Raw genomic sequence first — 24,227 nt, 5'->3', positions numbered from 1 at the left:
ATATATATATATATTAGGGGTGCAACGATACACAAAATTCACGGTTCGGTTCGATACTTTGGTGTCACGGTTCGATATTTTTTCGATACAAAAAAAATGTTCATGCATTTTTTATTTGTCATTTATTAAAATTATAAATATATATTTTAACTCAAAAGTACAGTTTTTAAATTTAACCCTAACCCTTGTGCGTGTTTTTTATTTTGACAGCGAATGTGCACCTGCGGACCACTTATGTGCAGCCCTGGTTATTTAGCTCATCATATTGCAGCCACAGAAATTCTTTTGTCCATGAAACCTTAAAGCTGCACTTTCTTTTTGCCTTATAGTCTGATTTATCATAACTTCTCCGTTTTGTGGTAAGCTTTTCTTTGGCTGTCACTTCTTCACCCCGACCTGTCTTATTTGGCTCAGCAGAACTGAAATGCTTTTACACACACACTCACATAAGCTCAGCGATTCTCTGCGCGATCAACCTCTCACATGTTTAAGCTTGCTGCGGGAGATTTCACTTGTCATGTTTGCATAGTAAGCTAACGATTAATAAGACGAGGTCAGAGGAATTGGTGCACAAATTATCATCACTCACAGATCAGTACTGTCGCTCTCTATACACAGTTTGCACGATTGCAAAGTGAAAGCAAAAAAACAAGCGCAAATTCAAACGCGACTTCAATATGTCACATATTGACAGTGGCTCACCGATGCCAATGACATAATTACCCAGCTACATTTCTGAAAGAATGCAAAAGCATTGACATATATTTTTCCTACAATAGCCCGACGGGCAGGGAAGAGATAGATTTTGGTACCCCGACTGAAAAAATCGCTAGCTCCGGGACGTCGGGCTAGCGATATTGCAAGCCCTGTATCTGATTGAGGAATCACTCATCTTTGGAAAAGAGAGTTTATTACAGAGAAATGGCTCTTTCCAAAATAAAAGCTATACTATCCGCTTCTTCTGGGCTATATTCTCAGCAGCATAAGGAGAATCATGTGCTAACAGCTGTCTAAATGACTCGGCTAAAGTTAGTAGCATGCTTGCTTTTTTTTGTCTGCTTCCACTTGTCTTTGCACTAGGATGATGTCGGCGTAAATGTGCAGTCATATTCGTTGTGTTCCCACTAGTGCTTTCAGGTTAATCTCGTTGAAATGACCTTAACGCCACAACACGGCAAATCTCCGTTAACGAGCTACCGCCGATCACTCCGTGCATGGGGCTAGACGGCCAACACGTTAACGAGCTAACTGCGCTAACACACTAGTTCACACCAATGTAATTGAGCATTGCATGGCACATCCAACATACTGTTTTACTTTAGTCCATGACTCGCTTACCTTCAGGGTCATACGTCACATGAAAACCAAAATAATTCCAAACGCCAGATCTGAATGAGGTTCAATTTTCCTGTTACAAGGAGAGCTTAACTTCTGCCTCGCTAGCTTGCCCTGCGCTCTTCCTTCTGACGATGCTGTCTGTGTTGAGCGCTCAGTGGATCTGCGCTGGACAGTGCAGCCTAGGCGGAGTAGTCGAACACAGATTCACTGAGCGCTCAACACAGACAGCATCGTCAGAAGGAAAATTGATAAAATAAATTACAAATGTTGTATTGTTCGATACATATGCGTACCGAACCGAAAGCACTGTATCGAACGGTTCAATATCGATACGAATATCGTTGCACCCCTAATATATATATATATATATTAGGGGTGCAACGATACACAAAATTCACGGTTCGGTTCGGTTCGATACTTTGGTGTCACGGTTCGATATTCTTTCGATACAAAAAAAATGTTCGTGCCTTTTTAATTTGTCATTTATTAAAATTATAAATATATATTTTAACTCAAAAGTACAGTTTTTAAATTTAACCCTAACCCTTGTGCGTGTTTTTTATTTTGACAGCGAATACGCACCTGCGGACCACTTATGTGCAGCCCTGGTTATTTAGCTCGTCATATTGCAGCCACAGAAATTCTTTTGTCCATGAAACCATAAAGCTGCACTTTCTTTTTGCCTTATAGTCTGATTTGTCATAACTTCTCCATTTTGTGGTAAGCTTTTCTTTGGCTGTCACTTCTTCACCCTGACCTGTCTTATTTGGCTCAGCAGAACTAAAATATATATCTGTCTGTGAAGGTTCTCAGTCATCCAGGTCATCGTAGTCAAATATATATCCTGCTGCTTTTACACACGCACTCACATAAGCTCAGCGATTCTCTGCGCGATCAACCTCTCACATGTTTAAGCTGCGGGAGATTTCACTTGTCATGTTTGCATAGTAAGCTAACAATTAATAAGACGATGTCAGAGGAATTGGTGCACAAATTATCATCACTCACAGATCAGTGCTGTCGCTCTCTATACACAGTTCACGCGATTGCAAAGTGAAAGCAAAAAAACAAGCGCAAATTCAAACGCGATTTCAATATGTCACATATTGACAGTGGCTCACCGATGCCAATGACATAATTACCCAGCTACATTTCCGAAAGAATGCAAAAGCATTGACATATATTTTTCCTTCCTACAAAAGCCCGACGGGCAGGGCAGAGATAGATTTTGGTACCCCGACTGAAAAAATCGCTAGCTCCGGGACGTCGGGCTAGCGATATTGCGAGCCCTGTATCTGATTGAGGAATCACTCATCTTTGGAAAAGAGAGTTTATTACAGAGAAATGTCTCTTTCCAAAATAAAAGCTATACTATCCGCTTCTTCTGGGCTATATTCTCAGCAGCATATTAAACAGCTGTCTAAATGACTCGGCTAAAGTTAGTAGCATGCTTGCTTGGTTTTTTTCTGCTTCCACTTGTCTTTGCACTAGGATGATGTCGGCGTAAATGTGCAGTCATATTCGTTGTGTTCCCACTAGTGCTTTCAGGTTAATCTCGTTGAAATGACCTTAACGCCACAACACGGCAAATCTCCGTTAACGAGCTACCGCCGATCGCCCCGTGCATGGGGCTAGACGGCCAACACGTTAACGAGCTAACTGCGCTAACACACTAGTTCCCACCCATGTAATTGAGCATTGCATGGCACATCCAACATACTGTTTTACTTTAGTCCATGACTCGCTTACCTTCAGGGTCATACGTCACATGAAAACCAAAATAATTCCAAACGCCAGATCTGAATGAGGGTGGGGGAGGTCCATGTTGTAAGGAGAGCTTAACTTCTGTCTCGCTAGCTTGCCCTGCGCTCCTCCTTCTGACGATGCTGTCTGTGTTGAGCGCTCAGTGAATCTGCGTTCGACTACTCCGCCTAGGCTGCACTGTCGACCCTAGGCGGAGCAGTCGAACGCAGATTCACTGAGCGCTCAACACAGACAGCATCGTCAGAAGGAAAGTTGATAAAATAAATTACAAATTTTGTATTGTTCGATACATATGCGTACCGAACCGAAAGCACTGTATCGAACGGTTCAATATCGATACGAATATTGTATATATATATATATATATATATATATATATATATATATATATATATATATATATATATATATATATATATATATATATATCGTAACATAGCTTGTACCTATACTTTGCTTGTGCCCAATTTGTATATTATATTTTCTTCACTTTGTTATCTAACCCACTTTTTCTTTTGTTTCCGATAGTCCATTAATAAAATTCTCAGTTCAAACCAGCTTCTTACATTTATTCTTCATCACTAAATGGAGCCATGAAAATGACAGCAGCAGACTGGCGGACAGTGCAGACAGAAGTGTGTGTTGCTGGCAATAAAACACTGACTCTTAGGTTTACCATTGAGATTTTGTGTTAATAATCCCTCCTAAATATTGCGACTTTGCATAGACACTCCTTAAATATGGTGTGTGTGATAATAAGTTGTACAGGTACTCATTGAAAAAAGGCATATTTGCTGCACATGAAAGCTTCTTTTCATTGTTATTCACTTGTTTGGCAATATTTTAAAATTTTAAGCAAACTTTGTGGCACCAGACATCAGTGACCCACACAGCAACATACAGTGCTGCACAGAAGTCTTAAGACACCGCTCAAGATCACAGCTCACTCATTTTCAGTCTCATCATTAACTTGCCTATTTTCAGAGAAACATTTCTGGTTTGTAAAGCCATTTAGCACTTACTTTTGAATCATTAAAGCATACAACCCATGGGATGTACCCTCCGTGTTGTGTGTTGTGTCTGCACATAAGAGACAAGTTAGCAAAGAACAAATTTTAAATTGTATCTTTAGACCCTTTGCTTTTACTAGCCTGCCACATCACTATCACAAATTCTGTTCCCTTTTCATCATTAAAATTAATGAAACATGACAAAGATAACAGAGTTGGACAGGCGTAAAACAGTATTTTTGCACCAACAAGCTGATTCCCAAAGATTTCATGGCTCTTTTGGCATATCTCAGTGTGGTTTCCTTAAACAAAGGGGACAAAAGAAGAAGTTCCAGACCTAAAAGTTCAAATATAGCAGAAGAGCAGTATGTGAAAGTGACATCTTAAGACTTTTGCACAATACTGCATGTACTCCTAATCCACAATTACCGAATTTTAGTGTCTTTTTTTAACCTTAAAAGAAAAATTGCTTAATAGTGTGTCATTAATCTCCCCAACTTTTTTAACTTCTTGGTTTCATTCATTTCATTTGATTGTCCAGGTCCAGTTACTTTTTGTGTTTCAGCCTTTCAACCTCAGTCTGACCGCAAAATCCGACCACTGCTCTGAGGGAGTCTGCAAGTTGGCAGCATTATTAGTGGTCTAGTCATAGTCCATCCATCCATTCTCCAGCGTGTATTGGACATGAAGTAGGATCCAATCTGGACACACAATTTTCACTTCTACATGTAATTTAGAGCCCCCAGATAGCCAAACGTGCATGCCTTTGGACATCAGAGAGACACCCACGCAGGTAATGCAAACTCCACACGGAGAGGCCATACTGCTTAACATGATGGAAAAAACAGTTGCAGATAAGTTTTCTCAGCAGAACATGTGATACCTCCTAGTTAAGAACCAAATTAAAATCTATTCAGGCAGTGGTGGTACCCTCAATTTTACCTCACTTCTCCTCCTTTTCATGCTCTTTCCTTCACTGCACAGGCTCCTGGATCAAAGAGTAGTATGCAAAACAGGAGCAGTGAATGAGATTGCAAAGTCCACACGTCTGACGTGTAGATTTGACAAACACCAGGGCATGCCTTAGACCGATTGTGCAGAAGAGTGAAATGTAAACAAATCAATAATAAATTATTGCAAACACATCTTTGCAGCGGGTGAGACTGCGTGAGGGTTGACACAGTGAAACCAGATGCTCATTCGCGTGTCGCTTTGCTTTGGCACATCTGCTGTTTGTCAGTGCAGCACTGGCTGACTGCTTTTAGGGAAATAATGCACATTGAAGACAGATGTTTCACTATGGATGCTGTCATGAATTTGTGGATGTATATATAGACTGCGCAAAAAGATGGATAAAAAGAAGAGAGACAAGGAATAAAGATCAAGTAGCAAAAGGGACAGGAAGACAGAAAGAAACAAGAGATGAAACTTAAGACTCTATTATTCAAAAATGACTTCAAGTAAGGACATTAAAGATGGATAGACAGAAGAGACTGAGTGTGGTGGAGACGCAGAAGAGGTGAGGTGAAGCTGGATAGAGAGCAGGGAAGAGAGAGGGGGAGAGGTTGGTGAGAGGTGAGACACTGGCGTGATTTCCACACTGAGGTGATGAGCTGCTAGAGTGATAACAAGCTACAGATGGAAGCTGTCAGCTCACCTTTCCTCTCTGTTTGGGTGTGCTTGCTGGTGTCTCTGTGTATGTGCGCTCTGGTATTTATGTCGCTGCATTTTTGCTTTGGTTTGAGGAAGATTTGTGTATACAATCGAGTAATTTATGAGAAACAACGGGAGGGAGAAAGGCTGCTTTCAGTCTGAGTGGGTTTGTGTGCATGTAGGTGGAAACAGAATGAATCCGATTGTGCTGTGGAAAACAAATGGCTCAGAACTGCACGCACTTCATATTGAGAAAGAAGAAAAAAGAAGAGTTTGGATTTAATGATGCAAAACATGTCGGACTTTTGAGAAAACACAAGACTGATAAATGCTATTCTCTGTCTATAAGAGATAGTAATGTTGTCAGCAGCCAGGCTATAAATTAATTCTGCCCCTGATTAGAAAATACACAATTTTATAACATAAAGCCTTACATAAATTCTTTAATTATAAAGTCCAGTTCAAGTGCAGCAGCCACGTGGCTCTGGGGTTATGCTTGTTAAGAAGCTTAACAGCTTCATCTCTGAGTTGAAGCTGTCCCTGGAAATGCTTGGTTTGTGAAAATAAGCAAAGCAACAGTGCGGAGGATCTCTGTGTGGCAGATGTAAAAGTTGCAGAGGGTGGAAGAGACTGCTGAGCTTCAGCTACTGTCGGTTATCTTTCCTTCTGTCTCTCCAGCATATTTTTTTCAGCCCTGCCAGTTTCAAGAAATCAATCAGTCGTACTGCTCTCTTTGTCTGTCTGCCTTCTAATTATTTTCAGACTCTTACCAGTTGCTGAACTCTTCAATGTCTGCATTCCTTCTCTTACCAATTATTTCTTTCTTTCTCTAACTTTGTCTAACTTCCTCTCTCCCTAACTTATATTGCTATTGCTTGGCAATTTTCTCATTAATCAGCCAAACTTTTGGCTGTTCAGCAAAGACACAGGATGAAATGAATGTCAATATCAGTGGAAACCTCTTTGGAAGGCCTTTATGAGAGTGTGAGCTAAAACAAATAAATGGTGGATAAGTGATGAAATAATACCTGAGAAAGTAAAGCATACTTGCAGCACTGCTGAAAAGTGTTCATGCTTATGTATGTGGAAAAATGCTGATTTCTTATAAAAACAGCTCCATTGTGTGTACATGGCCCCAGTGATGGACAAGGTATCACTGGTACATAGGACCCTCCTGCCTCACTCAGTCAGTACTCACGCTGAGTGGCGAGTGACTTGGGCTCCCCCTCTCACTCTCTGTGTTTGTGCATGCTAGTCAGTGTGTATTGTGCTGAGTGAAAATGAGGAGAGAAATAACCGATGTGACAGATGAGTGATGAGAGACAAACGAAAAGTCGATTCAGCCCGAGCTGACTCCTCCGCTGAGAGTCTGACATACCAGCGACGTGTTCACACACACACACACACACACACACACACACACACACATTTCTCTCCTCATTTTCATACCTAGACAGAAAGAAAGTAAGGTGGCGGGCGATAAAGATGAACAGAAACAAAGAAAAAGTGGGAAAAAATAAGACGTGTTTGGGTGAGAGAGTAGAAGATGTCAAAGTTGTCAGAGACTTCCAGGCAGTTGGGTTTTGTGTTTGGTTTTTGTGGCGTATACGTGCATCAATATGCAGTGTATGTGTGTGTGAAGAGAAGACACCCTGTGTCTAGCTGAACTCGAGTTCACCTCAGTCTGCATCTAGCCTGCAGAGTTATTGCAAGAACCTCTTTGAAGCTGCTGCCAAATCGCTCCATATTCGTTACCATGGTACTTTTACTTTTAGTATCATGAATTTCTGCAGTACTGCATCATGTTAATATTTAACATTTCCTCTTATTGTTTTAGTGCTGTGTTTTAACTACAAGAACTACTTCAGTGAAGTAATTTGATTTCAGTGAAATGAATTGACACTAAAGTTTTGAATCCCATACAAAATACAGCAAATATAATGCAAAAAGTGCATTTTTTCAGAATGCACAATAGCAGGGCCGTGACAATAGCGCACCCAAAAATATTACAGCCTTTGTTCTATTTTTTAGTCTGCACTCCTCCATGTTTTCTGCTGTCACTAATGCCTTGCTCTCTTTGCAGACCTGCTGTCCACCAACAGGTCATCCATCTTCAGCGGTCACCATGGCCACCTCTCTGTTACCGCTGTCTTCCTGGATGAATACCGTGACCGTTTATTCCTGGGCGGGAAAGACGTCCTGTACTCTCTCACGCTGGGACCTGTTAGCAGTGAATCGAAAGAGGTAAAAATGATGTGTTTTATATATTTTTTCTGAGTATGCAGAGCTCTGCTTCGATGATTGATGCACAGTAAAAGTTTTTTTTACTGCACAGTCTACATTTGTCATTTTATTTTGATTTAGGTTGTGGACACTGTGCTTCAAGTGGTTTCACCCTGTAGAAAGATGATTTATGACTTGAAGAGACAGATGGAGGATTTAACATTTTATCAGAATTCCTTCCTTGTAGAACATCTGTTTAAGTGTTCTGTTACAAATCAGCTACAAATATGGCAACAGACATTTCATTTAATATTACTGGTATTGCATCAAACTGAAAAGTCTTCCTCCCATCACCCTCAACTCAGTGAGCCTGATTCCACTGGAGTTTTCTTCCTGTTAAAAGGGAGTTCTTTCTTCCCACTGTTGCTAAAGTGCTTATAGGGAGTCATATGATTATTGGGGTTTTCGCTGTTTTCTTTACTTTTACATTACCTTTTGCACTTCTTGTGTTATAAACAGGTATCCTCTAAACTACACTTCATTTCTACCCTTCCCAGTAAAGGAACACCTGTAAAAATGCAGCTACCCATAAATCAAACATCGTATTTCTGTCTGCTTTGCTTTTAATTTCAGCACCGGTTTGTCATTAAGGTTTGTTAAACACTGTAACAGCAAAGAGAATTGAAAGGTAAATTATAAACCAGGAACCTCACTGCAGATTTATCACAGACTGAGAGTCTGACCAAAACAAAAAGAAGAGATGTTCTATTGCCTTTATCATAATTAAAATTGAAAATTTATCTTTTTTTATATTAAAAGAAAGTATCTAATTCACAGTCTAGATTAAGTTGAGAACAATCACTGATTAGTTTAAGTCAAAAAGACTGAATATGTTAAAAATTATTGAAAAAAAATGCATTTCATACTAGAGTGTAATCTAGGTTTTATTAGTATTTATGCTCTGGAACAATAAATCCATATGGGGTTTTGCTGTGATTTGTTATTATACCTTTCAGCTGCATCCTATAAGGTTTCAGACAGTTTTTATTAGAAGAATTTGTCATCAGGGAAATGTGTGAGTTTAGGTTCAAACAGGATATAATTTCATCTAACTGTGTTACTTTGGAGCAAGAATGTACTGCAAATTTGCATCAATATTTAAATTTCCACTAGGATGTCCAGTTTACTCTGTGTTCCATTAAACTGGTTTCTAGTACATAGTGAACAAAAACAACCCTTTCAAACCAAAGTCCCCGGTGTGCTACAGCACTTAGCTAAGAACAGCGGTGCGTGTACATGGGTCAGAGAGACTTATGACATGAAGTGAATGGGTGAATGGGGAATTTAAGTACGCAGGAAGCCAGATGTCGCTCACCGTATCTACCTCTTAATTTTCCATCCCTCTCTCGCATTCTCTCACAGCTCTCTGTCTTGGCTCGTGATCACACACGGTGTTTGCCGACAAAGTGCGCTGTGAGCGGTGTGAGGTTTAACAACCATGTTTCTAAAGGAGCCGGCCATTGTGAGTTCAGTAAAAGAAATTTTTACAAGATTAAGGACATCTGCCAAATCATCCATAAACCAGCACTCGAAGAAAGAAATTTTGTTTAACTTCAACTTTAGTTTGTCCTCACATGAGGGAGCATCGCTAAGAGAAAGTATGCCTAACTCCAGAAGCACAGCATGTCCCACAGCTTATCCCTTTTTACAACATGATTTTACATCATGCTGTAAAATCACATCCTTCTTAGTTTAGCTAGTCAGTTTAATATGCACCCCTTTCTCATTTAACCTGCCAAATGTTTCCCTCAGCATGCATGAGTGTGCAAAGATCTTCCCAAATATGGTGAAAAAATCCAAAAGTTACAATTAAAAGTTTGGTCTGAATAGTGATCTTACAAATTTTACTTAAATGTGAGAAGAACTCAGTCAACTGCTCCAACAACGAGATTCAAAGAGAGCTATTAGCTGAAACTTGCCGTCTTTCAGCACAGTGTACAGTATTTTCTTAAATCTAAAGTATCCTGGACAAGTGGAGGACCAAAAAAGATCTACAGCAGATGAACGGTATGAAAGTCACGCCCTTAACAAAAAGGGAAAAAAATACCTCCAAGGACCTGAAACAGAATATGGGAGCTATGTCTGGCCCATCTGGTGGTCCATCTACTGTTTACTTAAGCTTCATCAGACATGGTCTCAGTGGAAGGGTGGCTGTCAAGAAGTCATTCTTAAGGAAGGGAAACTGGGAGAAAAGGCTGAGGTATGCCAAACTACACAACAGGCAGATTGAAAATCAGTGCCAACAGGTCTTATAGAGCGATGAATCCAAATTTGAACGTTTTCGTTCAAGTCATCCTCAGTCGGAGGTCAGGAAAGAGGTACAACAGTAAGTGTCTATAACCATCTGTAAAACACTGTGAAGGCTCTGGCATGGTTTGGGGCTCCATTTCAGTGATTTTGGAGATCTTATCAAAATTGATGGAAATATTAAAACAGAAAAGTAGCATCAGAGTTTGATCCACCATGCAAAACCATTGGGAAACACATTGCCAATGCAGTAAAAGCATACCTGGATAGAAAAACACACAGTGGAACACTACCAGTTAAGGGCCTCCCCAGAGCCCGGACCTCAACAGTGTTGAAGCAGTGTGGGATCATCTTGACAAAGAACAGAACAAAAAGCAGAAACATCCAAAGAAGAGCTTTGAAACTATTCATGAAGACTACCTAAAGAAATTACAAGGAAGACTTTTTCATAGTACTGCATATTGTAGCTTTTCAACTTAATCTTTGCCCATAAAAGTCTACAGTATATATCTGTTATATAATCCCAGTTTGGTGCCCTCTATAAATCTGACCAGCAGTGCAGTAATGCAGGGTGATTTAATTCTAAACTCAAGGCTTTAGTCGAATAAAAATCAGATGGCATTAACTCGGTCCATGTTGCATGTGTCAGCCCAGAACTGGCTCCACTACGGTTTGAATCACATCAGGAAAGTGGAAAAATTTCCGTAATGATAATTACCAAGGGAAAACTAAAACAAATAATGATTTAGCACATCTAAATGTTTCACGTGATCGAATAAATATTCCACTTGCTCCATGCGAAAAGATAAACACGTTTGATTGGTATTTGATATCCCGTCTTTGAAAAATGTATATGAAATCTTCACTCTTGCTTTTCTGGCTTGAAAATGTGGCTGGCTGTCAAAAACATTGTTTTTCAGCAAGTTTAGACAACTGGTTTACTTTGCAGAGTTTTTGGTTACACACTACAGTGTATATTGTGTGTTTCCTTGGAGATTGTGGAGATGGCATCTAACCCAAAGAGTGATCTCTTTGGCCCGAAAAGAGCACAGCGTAAAACGTGATGTGTTGATAAAAGTGGTGGTTGTGTTGACATTTAAATCAGTATTTAAATCTTCTTAGAGAGACGATTTAAATACTGAGCAGGTTTTAAAGGACGTAATGTTTTCTTTTAGTATTTAAATCAAGTTTCCATTTACATCTTGCCTTGGCTCTGTGTTGCTATGCAGAGATGTCAGATTATTTTGTGCATAAATGCAAAAAAAAGCTACATACAGCACATAAAACGTGTTGTGTTTGATGAATAAAACAATAAAATGCATACATCTGGCATTTATGGTCTCAAAATTAAGGAGCACTTTAAGACCCTCTTGACTGTGTATATATTAAAAAATGTTGAAACAGACCATAATCAAGCCAAACTTTAGCCTGATCCACAGAATACATTGTTTCCAGTTGATTTCTACCATTGCAAGCCAGCTTGTGGAGTTGTAAATGACAAATGAATCAGCAATAGTGTCCATTTCATACTAAGATTTGTCTCCAATACATTTTTGATTAGGAAGCTGGAAAAGAATTGGATGAAGCGTGTCACCACTCACACGGCTGTGGTGAGAATTCATGTTTCTGCTCAACTAAACAGTTTCCATCTACGTTCAGCTGCAGTGTACACACTGGCTGGATTTGTTTAAACTAAATGAAGCACACTATTTCGGAACAGCTCCAGGAGGTAGTTGGGATGGACGGCTAGTTTACAAAGCGCTAAACCTTCATCTAGGAGACCAAAAGGCTTTCTTTATGGATCCCAGTGCTAAACAATGTGCATCAATTTAGTTTTTCATTATGATAAACATCCATCAACATAATGCTCTTTGATAACAGTGACTTTCGCAGTGGCACTCAGTGCATGTGCACATGCTGTTCATCCACGCGCTGAGCGCAATCAGACATGGTGAAGCAAGTCGGGACCATTTGTTTTCCCCTCCGGTTGCTAACATCCCGCTAAGGCAGTTTCCTGTTAGATCAGACAAAGACTTATTGTCTCAGAGAAACTCGTGGTAGTACACAAACACTATGACTTTACACACCCCACTTAAGCTCAGCTCAAACCGACTTGGGCTTTTCTCTTCAGTGGCAGTGTGAAAACTAGCCCCATTGTTTAAAGTCCAAATTTTACCTCATGCTTCTCTGAGATTCACCTCATTGGATTATCCAATTTGCAGACTGAGAGGAAGACTCTGGGAGTTTCCTAATCTATGCTGTGAGAACTTGTGTTTTATTATAGCTCCAGATGGTGTTGAAATGATACTCTTAAGGTGGCTGAACACTTTTCTCCCTGCTTATCTATAGCCAGAAATCTAATTTCCTGTCTTGGCACAGAAAAAGAAAGTCTTGAAATCTTTCAGACATCTGTGTAGTATGTTAGTGTAGCCTATGTACAGTACATGCAAGATTTGCTCTTCGGACCAAGCGAATGGAAAATTTCAACCAAAAGACTTATATTGTGGTCTAAAGATTGTTCAGCGCTGTGGAAGTAGAGGAGAGGGACAATGACACACAGAGCATTACATCATTCATCAGAAGCATTTCTTTCCACAAGCCTTTGGCCTTGCATCGTCACTAAGAAGACATTGCTGTTGATCATTATAAATGCGTTTGTTTTACTGTGAGGGCCTCAAAAGGACCTTCTTTCACTGTCATATCAAAAACTTGGGGAAAATTCAAACCAAATCATCTGCGTGGCTTGAAAGAAAAACTTTATATAGCTCAGTTTTTGATGTTTTTAATTTATTTCTTGTGATAGTTATGATTCAGTGTGTGGCTCTGGCTTCTGGTGTTGGAGTGGAAAGTACATTTTTGCCTTGTCACACACAGGGTTTCAGCTTTACAAGCCAAAAGTTAACGCCTAACATCTTTGGCTGCCCACTGGAAAGCCTTGTTTCATCATTTGTGGATGAGCTGTTCTCCTCAATTTGCTTCTAACTGCTACAAAAGTTGAATTTTTGAGGAAGATAATTTGCATTTAACGACTCAATGACTGATATTTCTGTTCTATCCCACCAAAGTCGCTCCAAGAAAAAATGACATTTGGCAGTATGGCTGAGTAAGGCGGTTCTTTGCATTACAGTATTTGATAGTTATGAGGTCATTAATCATCAAACTAATTTTTCTGTGTCCCCGTTTTCTCATAGATCTTCTGGCCTCCATTACCTGGCAACAGAGAAGACTGCATTCAGACAGGGAAGGACCCACAGGTAGCTTTTTAACATTGTTAATATCTGCTTGTTTTAACATGGCTATTTTAATTTTCATTGCAATATGGTGATTTAATGGCAAACTTATTTTTTGTCAAAATGAGCGCTTCAAAAGGCACGACTACATCCAGTGTTTTTTCTGTCTCCTTTGTTTCCACTTTTGTTCTTCAAATGGACACTTGGGGGCGTCTCTGTTGCCTGGCTGGCTTTAAATGGGTGTTGTCAGTTTGGCTACGTCCATCAGCGTGGTTCAAACATACCCAAAGAGCTAGAGTTTAGAGCATTCATGGTCTTGACACTTTCATGCCCAGTCCTGCCTCACCTTCCCTTTAATTCCTCTCACGTTTCCATTCTTCAGGGATTACCTGACCTGTGCACGTCTTCCAAGCTGCTGGTTATTCCCTATAAAGTTTTGATGTCCACCTTTAGAGTCTTATCCTTGTTTCCAGAAACTTGGACTCTGACTGTGCATTGCTGCCAAAAATCTCATCAGAACCTCTCCATAAATGTGCCTGAGTTGGCTCATGGTGCTCAGAAGCTCTTTATTCAATAAACTGCCTCCACTATGACAGAGGGATGGCTCTCTCCAGCTTCCCAAGTTTGACTTTAGGCTCCAAATGATTCTGAAGGCTCACGATCCAAATCCTGCATTCAGAGTTCAGTTGGGTTTACATTTTGTTTAGTTTAAAACAAGATTTTATTAGGTTTGAAAACTAGGATGCAAAATATTTACAATGCTTTTCATTAACAGCAGTCCTCAAATGGTGTGTTATGAAGGGAGGAGCAGAGCGTTCCTCTAGGGCTACTAAGTGTGCAGTAAATGGGATAACTTGACAGTTTGGTGCCATGTTGTGTTGTGCTGACACTGCAGTTTCCTGCCTTAAGGCAAGTCATATTTTGCCTTAAAAGATAGTAAACTATTAAAAGTAAGCATTTTAATGAGTTAGGAACCAAACAAGTTTCTCTGTATTGAAGTCTACATCAGAGGGAAGTTGAGGGAAAAGATTTTTGTTGTTCATTAGAGCTCTTAATAAAGACTTCAGTGAAGGATGCCAGGGAAGTAGGAATATAGAGAGGTAGGAGGAGAAGGAGGAGGGAAAAACATAGTGATTTACTATCTGGGTGCTGACACAGAAGCCTAAAGCTGGAAGGACATTTCTCATCCACATATATGTGTTTAAACCTATAGTCAACTACCTACAGTCAAGGAAATGTAGCACTCGGGTTTAACATTGGGTTTAAAAATGAAAACATATCAGTATGTTATTAATATTAGGAAAATGTCCATTATGAAATCTATTTATTTTGAAAATGATCCTAAACTAAAGCATTATTGCATAAATATAAACATGAAATATGTGACTGAATGTAACACATCTTTAATAAGAAGAGTCAATACATTTTAACATAGAAAAATGGGATCTCCACAGTCCACAGACATGCAGTTCAAAGGGTTAGATTAGCTGGTGATTTTAGATTGTTCACATTGTGACTGTGAGTGTGAACAGTTGTCTGTCTCTCCGTGTTTCTGCTCAACTAAACATTTGATTTTTTTAAATTGAAAGGAAGGAAGTCATAAGTTACGATGATAGAAGTCATAAACTGGTTTCAGAGCTGATCCTGGCAAAGTTTATTGGATTTAAAAATCTGACTGGCAGCAGGACACATGAGCTGCTAACAATCATCTTTAAATACAAAAGAAAAATGATGACAGAGGAAATTAACAATAATATATCAAACTGAATTTGATTGAAATAAAGAAAAGATTATTTCAAGCAAGAAAGCTTATTATCCAAATGGCATCATGTCATAAGTTCTAAGCAACTTTAGATCAACTCAGTGCTTTTTTGGAAGGAAGGATGTAAGGAAGTAGGAAAGAAAGGACTGGAGGAAGGAAGGAGGCAAGTTTATTAGAGTGTGGTTGATTTAATGAGACATCGTTGCATTTGGTTCCAGTTGGAGAAGCAAATGGTACTGTTGGTTAACACACACACTCAGACACACACAAACACACGCCAAAATGAACACATAGTGTAAGAGTTATAAAAGCACAGCAATTTTTGTACCCTTTTGTGCTTATGGCAAGGAGTTTGACAGCCCCTCCATCTGGAAGTGGTTAGATATTATGTGTGTGTCTGTAAGTATGTGTAGTCTCTGTGTTTGAAGTGGCAGGTGTGTCATGGGTGTCTTATATCACCTTTATTAGGTGTTTCCTCTACAGGCCGCTCATACGGTGCTGGATGTGTGTGCGCTACTGTACTCTCTTTAGTGGAGAAGTGATGTCACGATCCATTATTACACAGGTCTGAAAACCAGCTGTGTGAAACTTTACCTTACTGGTACCAAAGGAGCCGTATTGATTGTGTGTTTCCCTACACGGGAAATAAATTGAGATATTTGACAGTTTTTGTTAAACTGCACCGCCACCTTTATGCATTCCTTCACATATCTCCTTTACTGTGTGTTTCTGGGCTTTTTTTGGTGTCAAATGAGATGGATTACTGCGGCGTCCTATATAATCTACAAAGCAAAAGACATACACACTGAACACACACACACACAGGCGCATGTGTTACAACTTATACGGTTATTGTCAGAAAGCGATAAAGGTTGAAAGGTGAAAGGTCTTTGGACTTTAGTGTGTGGCTGTTTGGTGATTTAGGGAGAAAGGTCCAATCACACTGAGGAAAATCAGGTTAAAAATACAGTTCATAATTTATAGAGAATGTATTTTAATCTTTGGAATAATCCTTGTTACACAAAGTAAAAAAAGCAATGAAATGCAGTTTTCCTTCTCAGCACATTGCAGTAGAATGAATATCTTCAGCATCCACATCCTGACATCATGACACTGAAACTCGGTGGAAATAAATAAATGTGTTTATCTTATCTCCTTAATGAAAGTCTGTCTCCATACTGTTCTACTGACACGTGCCTACCACCTAAAACATGTTGTTACTGATAGTGTTTCCTCCCAGAATCACAACCTCATGGCCTTCACCACCATTAATCACAGCTCACACAAATAAATACCAGGCAGAAGGGAAGGGAGGCGGACAGCAGCTTCTGCTAAACATGTAGTGTCTTGTTTTAAATTTTCCTCCATTTGCTGCTGGGTTGATGATCAAATCAATTCATCGCTGCCAGGAATTGTCACAGTGTTGTTCCTATGGTGCACAAACAAAGCTTTCCAGGGATTAAATCACTGAGATCAAGAACACGGGTGTTAGGATTGCAAAGTTGACATCTGAGCGTGCATATTTGAAGCATGAATTCTTTATGTAGGCTCCAAAAATCAATTGTGCACTCACTGCTCTGCTTTTTTTCTTTAATGGCAGCCCTGATAGTGTCAGTATTCCAACATTTCTTGTAGAAAGACCTGATTATGTCAAGATCCCAAGCATAAAGAATTCTGGGTTTTAAAAAATAAATAAACGTTTGATAAATAATGCGCTCAGACTCCCAAGCTATGATAACATCAAAGCCTTTGGCCTCCAGATTGGAGCTTCTGCAAAAGCTCCTCTCGATTGCGTTTCATTGTTTGTGTTAATATAAATCTCAATAAGATGCACCAAATGTCTGTAACTGTTCAGAATGACTTTTAAGTTCTCCAAGAAGCCACAAAGGTCTCCACACAGGAGTTTCGTGTCTTGACTGAGTGCTTTCATTGCTCAATCGAGAAAAGTCGTTTCTTTGAGGATCAAACAGCAACTGAGACCAAAGACTTGAACACACCATTCAGCTGTCCAGCTTTGAACTGCCTGCACAGTGTTTTTGTGTGTCTGTATTTATGTAGGAGGTCCTGTTCACTGTAGCGTTATACATGCGCATATTTGTGTGCATGTGTGTGCGTGCGTGTGCGTGTGTACAAATGTGTTGGTCCTCACTTCCTGTTAGTATTACAGAATAACAGATTTCTTTCTGTTGAACATTGGCTGTTTATACTGGAAACTGCTCTCCATGTTCAAACCTGCCTCTCCCTACCCGGGTCAGTCATCCTCAAACATATTTGGCTGCTGCTGGAGCTTTCTCTGTGGTTTGCTCCATGTTAGCTGTAGCTTTGTGTTCCAAGGACACGGGTAATTAATGGACCAGTGACCGCAAAATTAAATTTCTCCAATCAGCATCTCACTGGTGCCTCAAACTTTCAAGCAGTCCTCCTCAAATGTGATCCCCTCTTCCAAAATGAGGTATTATTGGCAAAAAAATAACCCTGGACGACCACACAGTGCATAACTGACCTTCCAGGATTAAACATAATAGCAAAGTACATGCCACAATAAGCCCAGGAGATACATTTCTGATTGCAATTCTATCTTTTAGTTAGTTTAAACATAGTTGGTCTCCATTCACCTTTCTTTGTTTCTTCAACTTCTGTTTTTTTACTTCAAATTGACTGAAAAATATGTTAAATATAGCAAAATATGTTAAATATAGTATATTGTGCACACTACAAGTAGGAAGGTAGATGTCAAATAAAACTAAGAAAAGGTTTCTCTTTCCAGTAGCACCCTGCAAATGTTTCACTGTCACTTTGAAATCTTGTACTATTAATGAAAGTAAACTGCTTTACTCCTGTATGATCCAAATTAATAACCTTATTCAGTGGGAAAAGAGGTTTAGTGCTGCAAATTGCAAAGCTCTGCCAGAGATTTGGCAGGGATCTTATTTGCCTATGTTAATGATACTTTTGTCTCAGAGCAAAAGATTAAAAGGTCACTGTCTAAAATGCTGTACATTCTTCTTTCCAAATACCAGGTTACACAAATGTGGTTTCTGTGGGTAATTTCAGATCTTTAAGTGTGGAAGCACTGTTGCTGAGAACACATTTTGGAGGGCGGCAACCTTCTCTTGTTAATTAAAGGTTAATACGAGCACATTACATGCTTTTGTTTTCACCATCTTGCCCTAACCATGACTTTTTATGTGGTAAATTTCAGCCCTGGCCGTTGTTACGACTACTCCCCGAGATCTCCCAGTGAGACAAAACCAGATTTAGTAATCAAACATCTTCATTTTCTGTTAAACACCACTCCCTTTATTGCCACTTAATCCCAGTAAGCCCACACAGAACTGTGAAACCAAACGTCCCAGAGTGGGAGAGACATATTTCCTCTTTTCAACATTTCAATTCGCTCTTTTCTCAGGGCCACACAGATCTTCAGATGACTGCCCGAGTACAAGCACAGAAACGCAGGAGGGGAAGGTTTCTACTCATTTCCAATAGGCTACGTGGGCTGTGCTGTTTGTCTTCTTACAACCACAAAATTAAATTTACGTCTTAATTTTGTCCCTTTAGAAGACGATTCCAACAGGCTGGAGATAAATTATAAGCAAGTAAAACAACACTAATTTAGGATAAATAACTGAGGGGACGCGGTGTCCGAAAACCTTTAAAAGCTATGCCAAACTGGCTCAATGATATCCCATCATCCTCACTGGAAACAGAATGTTTGAAATCTAGACGCTTGTACATCGAAAAACCAGTAGTACATTTAGATTTGCTGAAAACATTTTTAATATAAATGCGTTTTCTGTTTTTCACTTGCCTGGTTTTGTTTGAAACACAGAAATTATCCAGTGGAGGAGAGTAATATAATGATGTAAACTGTTTCTCTTATTGCAGTGACATGGTTTACATCAGGTCTGCAACGAAGCACTCGGGGAAACGATCAGAGGCGGTTTCAGGTCCAACTGCAGCATCGAGAGGGACAGGGGCCAAATGCACAGCATGGCAGATTTACTCGACACATGCACTTGTAAAAACACAAAGACTAGCAAATGCACACATGTGGAGATCAAGATGGCACACGCAGATAGACACACAACACACAAAAACCTTCACCAACACTCTAGTATCTAACTCTCAGTCAAGCACGCTTATGCAGACACAGACACACACACACACACACTTTAGGCACTGATTGTGCAGATGACTTTGACCTGCGAGTGATCGCTGCCCGATCCTTTCTTTCCTCAGGCTGACACCCGTTTTGTCTGCTGCTTTGTTACACAAAGGAAAGAGGAAGTAGTCATGCCCTCTGCTTCCTCTGCAACTCTGTGTATCATAAAAAGGTCTTAATACTCATTTCCTTAGTCACTACTTCTATTGTTCCTGTCATGTGTCACCAATCTCTGTTTTTAGGACCTTTAACTTGAATTTCTTCTGAATTTCCTTCAGTTACAGACTGCCTGATAAAGCAGGAGCAGCTTCTAGTCTTCCTTTCCGATTTGATCTCTTCCTGATTCTATATTTTTTCTCTTCTCTTTCTTGTTGCTGTTGTCAAAAGTTGAATTTAGATTTATTGCTGAACTCTTCATCTTATCCTCTACATAACCGCAAACGTTTTATACCAAACCACCAGAATTATCTACCACATTTTAACACGGGCTCCCAGGATTTTCTTGGGTTTCATGAGTTCCTTTGACCTGAATATGATGAATTTCCTTCTTTATCATCGCTTTGGCGAACATCCAAAAATCACAGATACCACTCCTGGATGGAGGCTATCACATTTCATCTTTCTCAGGGCTCAGGACAACATTTGGTATCAATAAGCTTGTTGGTTTCTCTTTGGTACCCTCAGCTTGTCTGCAGTTTGTTAACATATTTGAAATACAGATTTTTAACCTGACTGTGTGTTTGTGTGCTTTGCAGACAGAGTGTGCCAACTTTGTTCGCCTGCTGCAGCCCTACAATCGTACGCACCTCCTGGCTTGTGGCACTGGTGCCTTCCAGCCCATGTGTGCCTTCATCTATGTCGGGCACAGAGGAGAGGTAAGAAGGGTTTAAGATGGGCTGCGGGTGGTGGTGGTGGTGGCTGTGGGCTGCTACTGCTTCTTATAGAACTCTGGACATCTGCAGATTGTCTTGGGCAGCTGATTATCTGACTGCATCCACCATTCAGCAGAAAATAGAAAAACATGCACTGACTATCAGTTACCTAAATACAGCCACAAACCCCTCAAAACACAGACATGCAAACACATATATCAGCTGGGGTTGCTGATGAAAGCTCTGTGGTGTGCAGCTGTCACGGTTGTGGGAAACTCCTATTTTAGTGTGAACTGCACTCACTCTGCATTTTTGGGAACTGTAAATTATACATGCTTTTTATGCACTGTGTAGTTATTAGCAGTTTGAGCTGCAACTTTAGAAACTCTGAATATATATTTCACATCACAATTTAATAAGAGCCTGACTTCTCACCTCCACATAACTGACCAATCACAGCACTGAATGCTGTAACGCACTCTGGCAGGTTACGCTGAGAACTTTTATTGCTTCTCTCTCTTTTTAAAATACACATACAAAAACACTTTACTGATCGCTAATTTGTTTATATGCACATGCAGCGGGCATGGATCAATATATTTCATTACACTGACCTACATTTCAGCTCTACTTTTTACGTTTTCTTTGACGTCCACTAAAAGTCTTCTGCCTGGGGTGCATACGTAGCTGTTGCAATGAAATGTAAAGCCTCAGTGGACGAGTCTGTGGCCACACAAAAATTGGCAGGCATGTGGAGGTCCACCAACCATTTTGCGCACCGTGTGATGATGAAATTTATATCATTTGGACCCAAGAAGACCCCAGCAGACTCACAAGTACAGAAAGTATAATCAAGGCTTAAGTCGGACATATAAAGATACAATTGGCCTGAATTTTCCTGGAAATGACTGTCGATGATGTATATTTTGAGACTGCTGAAAGACAGTAATATACAATCAAACCACCAAGCTAAATAGTAAGAGAGTTCAAAAAGATGGGTGTTACTTTCTGCACACTTTTCCATTGGTCATCAAACATATTGTCCAGTGACTCTTAAAATGTTCATTTGAAATTAATTTGTCAATACTAAGTAAATGAACACTGACTAAAGGCCAGTTAATCAAAAATTTACAGTTGACATGATAATGAAAGGTAGGTGGCCTTACTACTTCTCAGTAGAAAAGCATGGCACCATACAAAAGAAATAGTGTATATGTATGAGATGATACAAGGAACGACTGGGTGGCCTCAAAGCTGTGGAGGAAATCAGTCTAATGGAGCAAATGGGGTTGGTGCCAATGTGGCTTTTCAGAAAAACACAGTTCAGACTGACTGGGGTCTGTGCACAGATCCCTGAGGTTCAATGTTAATTCTCTACAGGCAGCTCTACCATGAGTTTTTCTGCAGGCCACTCAGCCGCAGCATTAAACCCTCTATACATCTTTTCAAATGCACAGGCTGGCTCTCAGATGCTCAGCTGAGTGGAAACCTCTGCAGACTCTCAGACTTGGAGCCACTTAAAGGACAAGAATGTATGAATGGAGCTATTAAGACAGACTCTCTTTAACGGCACTTGAACAGATCCTTGCCCAGTGTGCTGCCCTGTAGGGCCCAGCAGGAGAGGGTCAGTCTTTAGGGAAGGGGGGAGGTGGATGTTGGCAAAGCGCTCTGTTAGGGAAATGAGACAGTGGGATGGGAGAGTGCCAACCTTGTAGAATGTGTGTTGATTTGTGTGTGTGGCTTGTGTGTGCATATAAAGCACAGGAAGTGCATTTTTCCTTTTCTGTTATGGATTTAGGTGCTTGACACAGCGTGTGTTCTCCTTAGCGGTGTCATTTTCTTCCTCCCCCCTGATCTGTCATCCCGAGTGTGGTTTTTGAACTCTGGGTTTTATGGCACATCATGGAAAATGGAATACATATTTCTCTGTTCATGTTAAATAATTTAGCTCAGAGACAATATACTGTGGTCTGCGTGGCTCAAAACTGGGGAAACAAACACTGGAGATAGAAACAGTTCAGCAGAATCCTTGTTAAGGGTTGCGATGCATTTGGGAGCAGAGCAGAAATGTAGGCCACATGTTTTAAACTGCAGCCTCCTGGGAAGTGCAGGAGTTTCTGCCCCCAGTGCAACTAAGCAACACACTTGAACTCAGCACTTCTTAGTAAGCGGTTATGGGTTTTTTTTCCTGCAGGAATGATTCAGATAGCCAGTTACGAAACTACAGGGACTGTAGGTGTCATTTTTTTTGTTAAAGTGCATTGAATCATCTGTTGCTATCCAGTTTAAGATGATGAAGGTGGTGCACCTGTCTTTGCAATCATTGCTCCTTCTGTTTTATTTGCCCCACGGGATGCACTTTGTGATAGGATAGTTGTGTTTGCACACGTATGTGTGTCTGCCCAGGTGTGTATTTAATGAGCGGAACAGCCTGCAACAGTCGTATGGATGTCAAAAAACAAATCACTTCTTCTCTCCTAAAATATATCATGACGCCAGCTGCTCTCCAGCTTGCGTGTCTGTCTAAAACCACCACTCAGACTACAAGTGTTTCCTGTCAGGTAGTCAGCGAGTCCGGCTGAATGGACAGCACCAAAGAGAGCCTGTCCATTTATATAACCAATTGTAAACTGGTGGAGAAAACACACCCATTTGAGTGCTTGACCTCTCCCAGGAACTGAGGCGGCAGGCTCTCAGTTCCTGGACTCTGGGTGGGATGACCTTTGACCTCATAGGTGTTTCATCTCAGTTAGGGGGCACATACATACTCTTTCTATCGCTCCAGTGGCACCCCATTCTCTCCCCCTTCTCTTTTTCTTGGTGCCACTTTGTTGCCTGACTGTCAACAATGTTTTACGCAAAAATTTCAACATGTTGTGAGAAAATATTTGATTCATTTTACAACAGCTGGCTCTCAGTGGAATAAAATGCACTGTCAGACAGTGTTTTGACTAAATCTATTAGTATTGGACATGCTGTTATTGCCTTTTGGTGTTAGCCAAGCCCAACTGTATTTCATACTTTTATTCAAAGATGAAAACAAAGAATTGGATTTGGAAACATTCTGGTCAACGATCCCACCAGTGTAACCTCATGATTGGCCGTGTCAGTAATGTTCATATTTCTTGGAGGTCAGGCGTGTCTTAGACAACATTTAAAAACCACTAAAAGCATTTTTAATGCTCATGTGCAATGAGATTAAGTTTCATCGGGCCATTCAAGAAGAACTCGTGTGTCGCGTTCCTTGCTTCAGAAAAATGACCCATGATTTAGTGAATTATCATCAGTTAAGAGCATCATAATCCCCATTAAATGAACCTCTGATTTTTGTCTCAGGTCTGTGTGTCTTTGTCTCCCCCTTCTCTCTCTCCCTTACTCCCCCACACTTAAAGACTAACATAAACTGAAGTCCCCCCCGGTGAGTGACACAGCTTGCCTGGGCAGCGTCATAGATGTGAAAATAAACCAACATGTTACAGTGACGACATAAAGATACAAGACCACACACACACACAGACACGGGCACACACTTATACGCACACATAGAAGCCATCAAAACAAATAACACCAGCTAAAACATAAATATGTGGACAGGGAGACAGAAACACAAGCAAACATTCAAACATAAAAAAGTTCAACGTATATGTGCAGATACAGGGAGTTAAAGCAAGCTTCATTGATCCTGAAGGTCCATTTTTCAGTTAAAGCTGACTTTTACTTAAGATTTGTGTTTTGTGGAGCTTAAAAAAATAAACTTGCTTAGTAAGGAATTTGCTAAATCATTTCCGCTCGCCATCATGGCCTAAAAAGAGTTATTTTTCATGTCCGTTGGGAAAAATAGTAAATGCCTGTCAGTGTAACAGCACTGCAAGTGAACTAAAAAGCTTGAAAGCATGATGAAAA

At 40.2% G+C, this 24,227-nt stretch overlaps 1 protein-coding gene across 2 annotated transcripts in view; it reads left to right on the top strand.

The window, feature by feature from the left end:
* Positions 1 to 24,227, top strand: part of sema3bl (sema domain, immunoglobulin domain (Ig), short basic domain, secreted, (semaphorin) 3bl) — a 62,395-nt gene that overhangs the window by 12,988 nt on the left and 25,180 nt on the right. For both annotated transcript variants that reach the window (XM_026153636.1, XM_026153635.1), the window contains exons 2-4: positions 7,849 to 8,009; positions 13,487 to 13,549; positions 20,208 to 20,327. In XM_026153636.1, coding sequence (XP_026009421.1) covers positions 7,849 to 8,009; positions 13,487 to 13,549; positions 20,208 to 20,327 — 344 coding nt within the window. The remainder of the gene's footprint in view (positions 1 to 7,848; positions 8,010 to 13,486; positions 13,550 to 20,207; positions 20,328 to 24,227) is intronic.

This window comes from Astatotilapia calliptera, chromosome 20 (assembly GCF_900246225.1).
Source record: "Astatotilapia calliptera chromosome 20, fAstCal1.2, whole genome shotgun sequence".
Lineage (NCBI taxonomy): Eukaryota > Metazoa > Chordata > Actinopteri > Cichliformes > Cichlidae > Astatotilapia > Astatotilapia calliptera.
The sequence above is the reverse complement of the archived record's forward strand: the minus strand, read 5'-3'. Positions and strand labels throughout refer to the sequence as shown.